The 9,553-nt window shown below is 40.2% G+C and overlaps 1 protein-coding gene across 1 annotated transcript; it reads right to left on the minus strand.

The window, feature by feature from the left end:
- Window positions 1-3,405: 3,405 nt before the first annotated feature.
- On the minus strand, window positions 3,406-4,317 carry LOC115680635 (putative receptor like protein 25). Its single transcript, XM_030604452.1, has one exon. The coding sequence runs from the start codon at window positions 4,315-4,317 to the stop codon at window positions 3,406-3,408; it is 912 nt and encodes a 303-aa protein (XP_030460312.1).
- Between the last annotated feature and the right edge of the window lie 5,236 nt (window positions 4,318-9,553).

A 9,553-nucleotide genomic window follows, 5' to 3' on the forward strand; every position in this document is an offset into this window, starting at 1 on the left:
GAATAGCCCTATTTGCAGTAAAAATGTCTTATTATAATATATATATATATATATATATATATATATATATATATATATATATATATATATATTTGGTAACCGAGATCCGCCACCATTCCTGGGACGAGCCCGCAAGTAATCCGGCGCCTATACCTCGGAAGACTAGCCAAAGAACCCACGCCGCGGCCTCCCACTTAAATTACTGAACCGAACGGGATTCGAACCCGTAACCTCTCGAGGAAAGGAAAGCGCCCACCAACTCGGCCATGCGCAGGTGGGTGAATGTCTTATTATATTAGTAATGCCTCAATGGCAAAGTCTTCTTTCACAAGGACATGGTGTGCATAATAGTATACTACTCTCAATGCTTTGGGATGAAACGTTATAGGATGGAAATTAAGTTCATATCATTCTTTTTCCGAGCTGTAGCTCCAAATACCACTTTAATGTCAAACTCCTTTGGCTTCCAATCAAAGTGGTAGAGCAATTGAGCAAGTGGAAGTTCAATATTGGCAAGACCAAATAATATGCCGGAACACATCTTTCTACCTGCTCCATATGGAATGGAACCGAAGTTAGTCCCTTTATAAGTAACTGAAGAGTTTTCGAGTCTCTCTGATATAAAGCATTCAGCATCATTCCATTGATCAGGATCTCTTCTGAGTGTCCACGCATTGATGATGACTATAGGTTTTGGCCGTATTTCGTATAACGAAAGTGCATATCTGTCCCTCAACTCTCTTGTGATGAAGGGCATAGGAGGATGCGAGCGTAGAGTTTCTTTAATGACTAGTCTCAAGTGTTGGGGATAATATCCACGTGAATCGAAAAGGAAAGAAAATGAAATCGACTTTGAGGCGTAATAACACTCTTTTTTAAAAAATTATTTGCCTCACAACGTCGTTCTAATGTTCTTTGCAAAATCCTCCAGGATATAATAAAGTCTCGAATGAAAATATCGGATAACAATTTTGGTACTTTTCTAGAATCTCTCAAGGAAAACAATTGGAAAAGATGGTTGTATTGTTTTTTTTTTTAAAGAAGTACCAAAAAGTAAGTAAAAGAGACTTGAAATATATGAATATGTATATTTCAGTCTTTTTGAACCAAATGCAACCTTTCGGGAGAAGTTGCATTGTCAAAAGATGCCTTCTCAAAAGACATACAAAAAAATAAAAATTCGGATTAAAATAATAAAAATTATTCCGAATTTTATAAATTCTGAAAAATAATCTTTTAACAAATACAACCTTTCAAAGATGAATGAGTTATGTCTGAAAAAGCACCTAATAACCGTTAGGCAAAAATAATAGACAAAAATAATAAAATTCAAAATTAATAACGTGGATTAGTGCAATTTGTTTCTATTGCTAAGTGTGCCTTATCTTCAATTTAACAAGTTAGAAGACATACACACTTATATAGTAGCCCACACAATCAAAACTTTTCTATGTGGGACAAGGAAAAGCACTAATTTGTTTGTTTTACAAACAACCAACCAGCATCGAGTAGTGTAGTGGCTGGACGTCTTGCTAGTGGAAACTCTCTTTTCCTCAAAGAACTTGCGGAATTTCAGCTTGAGCTCTCTCCATTACTCGGTCAAAAGTGTGGAAAAAAAAAGAAAAGAAAAAGAAGACCACGAGAGATAAAACGAAGAAAGAGGACAGCGCAGCTTCGTCCAGCGAACAGAGAAATGAAGAAAAGAAAGGTTTTCGCGTACATGTCACGGATACCTTGTCAAGCTGGATTAACTTCGTTTCGTAACGTCAATAAGATTCAAGCTCTTTGTTAATCTAATTAGAGTAATTATCGAAGTTAGGTTATTAATTCGAAATTACTTGATATTTGAACTGCAGGATCCGATTTAGGAGTTGTTAAACTGTGGAATTACATAGAAAAGATATATTAGGACATTGTGGAATTATCTTTCAGTCTTGGAATGCAATGAAGGCTCTTATCATATGGAGTAACGGTTCAGATGGAGCGAAATTTTAAAGTTTTGCGTCGCGTTGCGGACAGCTTTAAATATATGCTTTGAGTGACTGTTTTGTTAGTGTGTAAAAGTCGTTTTGTAAGCGATTAAGCTTAGTTTACTTGATTCATAGTTTAGGTAGCAAATTGACGGTGAAACTTGTCCAGAGAGTCTGTTATACGAGACATGATAGTGCAAGACTGTTGTCGGGGGACTTCAGGCGGTCCTTGCTGCTTGTTGAAGCTGCAGTCTAAAGTCGGAGCGTTGTACATTTGAAAACATCATGGGTTGCAAAGAGCCCATGAGGGAGTTAATAGAAAGTTTCGGAACCAATTGCTTTTCTTTACTCACATCTAGGAACGATTCTGGTACTTGACCAGTGCAATGCCCCGAAATCCACTTGGCGTCTGTTGCGGACCCTATACCAGGACCTCCATCTCCTGTCTCCCAATTTAGGCGAGCCTGCCATCACTATTGGTGAATCAGCCTCAACGTTGAGTAAGCAAAACACCGACTAATATAAGTATGGCATGACATGGTATTTTGGAAAGAAAGTGATAGTGTTTGGAGCATTTGTTTTATAGAATCCTGGATCGGACATTGACTAAATTTTCGTTTCTAGGATTCGCATTGTGATTTGGTTGTAAACTCTAATTATGACTGTACATTCGGTTGTTTGACAGTGGTATTGTCGGACTTTGTGTTATCGTATATTTATATTGCAAGCTCTTTGACCAATACATATAAGAAATAGGAATGTATGTTTCATTATCTTTTCTTTTTTTTTTTTGGTAACCGAGGTGTCCGGGCCAGCTTGCGCGCACCTCGACTATTCCTTGGGGGAGACTAGCACAGCAACCCACCGCCATGGCCCCCCACTTAAATCACAAGTGCTCAGCTGGGGAATCGAACCTGAGATCAGTGCGCCTAATCACACAATCCCAAGTACGCCCGAACCAACTGAGTTACCCATGGGTGGGATGTTTCGTTATCTTTTATAACAAAAAATTTCAATTGTCTAATTTTTTACGACCCAATATATATAATTAAATGATTGCTTATTATTCAACACATATAATCAATTAGTAATGACCCTTTTATGTTTTACATGAATCACTTTTAAGAATTTTTTATAGGGATATCGATGTTAGATAAATAGAAAAATTAAGTTTTTTAACATATTGGCGTAAAAATTATGGTTTTATGAAAGGGAGCGGAAGAAACGGAGTTTTGGGATAACGTGGCCCAATAGTTTCATTTTCTCCGATTTTTTTATTATTCATAGACGTTTCTCATTTATATCCCACGCATGTATGATTACAGAATGCTTTATTTAAAATGCATATGGACCAAGTTAAGAGAAAGTTCCAGGTACACAAAAACAGAAGACGAAAGATTTCGGTTGAGTATTCATTGGTTTCGGACCATCTCTTCTACCTTCTTCGCCTTTGTTTTCTTTTACGAAAATTCTTCACAAGGCTCTGAGCCCTTCTTCTTGTGATCAAGCTGTTCCCGAGGACCACTCCAATCACTAACCCACTTGCATACCCCATGCACACGATCTTCCAGTCTAATCCCATTGCGCTTCCCGAATCTTGATCTTCTTTGGATGGAGGAGACGATGGCGGCATTTTGATACCTCCGCATTTTCTAGATAGAGGAGTGCCACGTAACCCCAAGTTTCCCTTGTAGGAGTTGTTTTCGAATGTAGCAAACTGTTGTGACTGCGGTATCGGCCCGGTCAAACGGTTATAAGATACATTGAAGACCGCAAGCAAAGTGAGTTGCGTCAACTCCTGAGGGATCTCTCCTGAGGGATGGTTTTGAGAAAGGTCCAATGCTTCCAAATTGGTTAGCTTTGCCAAGAATGGAGGCAGAGGTCTGGAGAGAATGTTGTTGGAAAGGTTGAGCAATTCTATTTGCTTTAGGCTCCCAATGCTCTCAGGGATCGCTCCGCTGAAGTTGTTGCTCGAGAGATCAATCAATGTGAGGTACCCTTGCATCTTTGAGTAATTCATTTGGATGCCTTTGGCAATTACTCTCATGGAGTAATCAAAGGTTGCGTCTGAAGAGAAAATCCAAGCCCGCTTAATAGCATCCCCAATGTAGCTTAACGAATTTGTCTCGGAAGCTTTCATGGCAGTCCAATGCTTGAAGTATCCGGATGGCAAGCTACCGGAAAAATTATTTTGGTACAGGTCGATGATTTGCAATGTAGGGAACTCAACCCTATCAGCCGGTTCCCCTATAAGTTCGTGAAATCTATTAGCCAGTTCCCCAACAAGTCTGTGAAATCTATTATACCGCAATATAAGTACCTTCAAGCTGAGAAGTGAGCCAATCATGACGGGAAAACATCACTAATCTGATTGTTTCCGAAATTTAGGAATTCCAAATCGTCACAGTTGCGGAGCGATCTTGGCAATGGCCCATGCAATTTATTGAAACTCAGATCAATCATAATAAGCGCACAGAAATTCCAATTCAAATTAGGAATTTTGTCGACAAAGTTGTTGCTCTGTAAACTCATTACTTCCAAAGTACCACTCAAATTACTCAAACATTGTGGAAGAAACCCAGTTAGATTATTATTAGACAAATCGATCATCTGGATAGAGCTTAAATGGCATATGAGTGGTGATATTCCTCCTGAGAGCCTGTTATTTGAGATGAAGTAGTACCACATTTCAGGAGGGGGAATAGGATCCGATCCTTGCAACTCGTTGAAACTGAGATCTGCTACAACGAGTTGTTTCCACTTGAAAATAATGGGGTCTTCAGCAAAATTTGTTAGGAAGTTGCCAGAAAGGTTCAGATGACGTAGGTTTTCTGGGCTCACATTCGGAAACCATTTAGGAACTTGACCGGAAATGTTATTATAGGACAGATCTAGGAAAAACAAGTCATCTTGATCTTGTAGAAACTCAGGGAGACCATTTAAGTTGCATGAACCTTAAGTTAAAGAATTAAAGCCTAGATCTAAACTATTCGGGCGACCGAGATGTCCAAAAGAAGATAGGATTTCACCTCCAAATTGGTTGACATATAGACTCATATTCAGTTTCGAGCTGTTCCCAACTTGAGGTGGAAGTTTACCAACTAATGAATAATTTCTCGAGTCTAAGTGAAAAAATATGGTCAGGTCTTTGAGTATTGTGACTATCGGCCTATTATTTGAGAGGTCTAGATGGACAAATTCGGTCAAGTTACCAAGCGAATGTGGGATGTGGCCCATGAAGTTGGAGTCGGAGAAGTTCAAGTCCCTTAAGGAACCAAGATTTCCAATTGCTGGAGGAATATGACAATTGAAGTAATTGAAGGCAAGGTTAAGGCTTCTTAGGTGAAGAAGACGAAAAATACTGGTGTTGGAATTGATTTTACTGGAGAGACAATTGCAACTGAGGTTGAGACCGATCACGTGCCCACTTACCTTATCACTCTGCCAACTCGGGTGTACATGAGGCCTGATGATGGAGATGCTAGTTATATAGCCAAGTTCTTCTCCGATGTCATTTTCATGCTTTTGTCTAATGCAGTGAGTTGGCTATAATCAACAGATCCTGTTACCGCGTTAATGTTAGAAGGCATGGAAAAGATGTCTCTTGACTTGGAATTCTTGCACCCCAAAGAGCACGCTAGCTTAGAAAATGCAAGATAAAATATGTCATTGTTTAGGTGCTTTATACTCCCGACGCCATTTCTTCCCCAAATAAAAGTTGAAACAGAAGTATATAATACTTGATTTCACCCAATTAGTGTAGAAATTTGTGAGACCACTGCAACTGTTATAGAATAGGGTTCCAAAAGATTTGAACTCAGGGATTTATAGTCTAATAACATGTAAAGTTTTGCGAGATGACTCTCAACAATTTAAAAGATTAAGCTACTAGATGAATGCATGGATTCAATAATTTAATATGCTAATGGTTAGAAATAGGAATAGAGGATCATAGTAGATGTTTATATTGGTTATGTCATATTCTGTAATCTTGGATTTCCTATCTCGTAAAACTTGAATGTAGTGTAAATACATGCGCGCAATCTCCGTGTCAGGCGGTGTTTTTCTTTCCAATCACACACCTGATCAGCCAGAGACCAGATGACAAAACCCATTCAATTGAAAACCATGGAACAGAAAGAGAGCGTCAGACTTTCGGTTGAGCTGATTTGCATGCCGGCGATGACGAAAGGGATGCAGAGTGGGGACTGATTGAGCCAAACATCAAGTCATCTCTTTTGCCGAAAATGAGATCATTCCCATTTCACATCTCTTTCTTGGTATGAAAATGTTCTTATCGAACTGCAATTACAAAATGGGACACCAGTCTCACAGCATGATTTGTCAAGTATCGTGGCCGAATTGTACATAAAACTACGTTCCATCTCTCAGCAATGGCAGTTCGCGTGCAAATGGGTAGTGATTGTAATAGTGGCGCTGACTGAGTCAATTGGGCAGCCAAAAAAAAAAGTTGACTCGTCTACAAATGGTAAGAAAAAGTGGACACTATAGAGGGAAAGTTAGGGTGCACAGAGAAGAAAAGAGAAAAGGAGAAAAAGAAAGAAAGGGAAAAGAAAGGCAAGTGCTATTTCATGGCATATCGCCAGAGGTGTGTTCTTGGAATATTGGTACATGATCACAGCTCGTGTTGTTACAGTGTATTACTTACTGACTTGCCATGTAATTACTGGGCTGCCTGATCATACTTTTTTCTTGTTGCATATGGAGCATCGATGTAGTATTTTCTAACTTGTCCTAGGAAAAATGAAACTGTCGCTTGCCAAGAAATATGGATAACAAAACATTTTAATGTCTTGGGTCTTTTGAAAAGGGTGAACAAGGTCGGTTTTCTATTTTATTTCCAAAAACATATGGGGTGAGTTTTGGCAACTTCTTGATTTTCAATTTGTTCTAACAATGTGTCATCCAACATATTCGTCCTTTAAAACTCTAAAAGAAGCTTGTGGCTACTGGGTAGGTTCTCTCCTTTGATCTTTTCTGTCTTTTTTCTTCTTCATGGTCCCACGGCAGATTCCTGGGAAATACCAAAGTCCTCATCTTCATGCCAGCCTAAGTAATCAGCACGATTTTGCTTATCCGTAATCAGCTCTTAGTGGGGACCGAGAAAAGTGCTAGGCCAGACCAGAATTGACGTTCTGGACACTCTACAAAGTCTTCGATGACCTTGACTTGAACATCTGTGCTTGTTTTCCTGTTACCCCAGAAAAAGGGCACAATACTCATAGTCTCCGTAACGATAAGGATTTAGGGAGTGGACTTTGCGTTGAGTTAGATTGGTCTCACGAATGGACACTAAGGGATCCACCTGATCTTAGGACCGAGATGCATTGATTCACATTCATTTTGTGCATCCAAGTATGGCTTCAGTACGTTGGTACCATGCTCTTGCACTTTGCAGACTTGCAGGAAAGAAAGAATAGCCCTATTCGCAGTAAGAATGTCTTATTATATTAGTAATGCCTCAATGGAAAAATCATTTTTCAAAAGGACATGCAGTGCATAATAGTCCTTGATACTACTCTCAGTGCTTTGGGATGAAACGTTATAGGATGGCAATTAAGTTCACGTCATTCTTTTTCCGCGCTGTAGCTCCATATACCACGGTCATGTCTAACTCTTCTGGCTTCCAATGAAAGTGGTAGAGCAAGTGAGCAAGTGGAAGTTCAATATTGGCAAGACCAAATAGTATGCCGGGACACATCCTTCTACCTGCTCCATATGGAATGTATCCGAAGTTAGTCCCTCTGTAGATAACTGAAGAGTTTTTGAATCTCTCTGATATAAAGCATTCGGCATCATTCCACTGATCAGGATCTCTTCTGAGTGTCCACGCATTGATGATGACTATAGGTTTTGGCTGTATTTCGTATAAGGAAAGTGCATATCTGTCCCTTTTAACTCTCTCGTGATGAAGGGAACAGGAGGATGCAAGCGTAGAGTTTCTTTTAAGACTAGTCTCAAGTTGTGAAGTTGCTGGATGTCTTGCTGGTCGATCCTCTTTTTTCCTCAAAGAACTTGCCAAATTTCAGATTGAGCTCTCTCCATTACTCTCGGGTTCTACACCATTTTGGCCATCGCTCTTTCAAGGGTCATGGCTGATGTGATACGAGGACTTAGGGTGCATTTGGAATTGGCTTTGCCAAGCGGCTTTGGGCATTCAAAGCTACTTGGGCTAAATTTTGGTGTTTGGGAACAATTTTAAAAACTCCCCGTCAGCAAAAGTGAGCCTTGTGAAGGCTGAAAGCCCAAGGTAGGTCCTAGGCTGCCTTGGGCTTTCAGCTTTCTCGGCATGCAAGTCTCCCAGATAAGTAAAAAAAATTTCTTCCGAAACTACCCTCATCTACTTTTTGATTTTCCGGTTTTGGCTTCGTCTGTCATTGTTCATCATCTTCTTCGCTTACACCTCGGCAGGCGTGGCTATGAGGGGACGTCGACCGGCCGGAGGGGGGCCGGCGTGGTCGTGCAACCCAGCGACCGTCGCCTAGGCTCGCAAGACCACCGTGAGGGGCCACGCGACCCAAGCGAGGGCCGCCTGAGGTCGCGCGACCTAGATGACCTTTGAGGGCCACTAGCGACCCAAATCTGGCGCTGCGCGGCCATCGTCTGAGGTCTTTCGACCACAGACGACAGCCACCGGCACCAAATCTGGGTCGTCGGCGGCCGCCTGCCCTTCACCAGCTCCGGCGAAGGGTTTCAACTTTTCATAAAAAAAAAATGAAAAAAAGTGCCTTGCAAGTATAATTTTTCCGAATACTATTTTACCCAAAGTTACTTTGCAATGGACTTTTAAGTTACAATTTACCAAACACAATTTGCATTTTATTAAAATCCTTCAACTTAAAGTTCTTTACATTTTTCCAAAGACTTTCCCCCAAAGTGTTCCCAAACGCAGCCTTAGACTCGGTCAAAAAGTGTTGGCAAAAAAGAAAAAAAGAAAAAGAAGACCACGAGAGATGAAAGAAAGAGGAAAGTGCAGCTTCGTCCAGTGAACAGAGAAAAGAAAGAAAGGAAGGAGATAAACGAAGAAATATAAGGTTTTTCCCGTACACGCCACAGAGATTTCAAGTTGGATTAACTTCGTTTTGTAACACCCGTAAAATTCAAGTCTTTTGTTCATAAAATCAGAGTAATTATTGGAGTTGGGTCATAAATTTGAAGCTATGTGATGTTGAATTGCGAGATTCGATTTAGGAGATGTGAAGCTGTTAAATTACATGAACACGATAGATTAGGATATTGTGGAGCGTGAAATTTGACAGAAATCTTTTATGGTCTTGGAATGTAATGAAGGCTCTTATAATTTGGAGTAACTTCAAGGTCACGTGTTCACACTTGGAAATGCTGACACAATGCCCACCGTGTCTATTGTGAAACTGTTGCTTGAAAGATCGATGAATGTGAGCGAATCGTAGATCCTTGATTACTTTAGTTGCGGGAGCCTTTGTTGGTCATTATCACAGAGTAGTCGAAGGGCGTGTATCGTGGGCAGAACCTGTGACAGAGGTTCTTGATGCGATTTATGATTTACATATCTGTGTAGTCCAAAATAGTCCGCTTGATCT

Source organism: Syzygium oleosum, unplaced genomic scaffold (assembly GCF_021117445.2).
Source record: "Syzygium oleosum isolate NSW1041296 unplaced genomic scaffold, Sole_v2.1 Sole_v2.28, whole genome shotgun sequence".
In the NCBI taxonomy this organism is placed as follows: Eukaryota; Viridiplantae; Streptophyta; class Magnoliopsida; order Myrtales; family Myrtaceae; genus Syzygium; species Syzygium oleosum.

Coding starts and splice junctions, on each gene's coding strand:
- LOC115680635 (XM_030604452.1), bottom strand. CDS start 4,317: ATGATTGGCTCACTTCTCAGCTTGAAGGTACTTATATTGCGGTATAAT.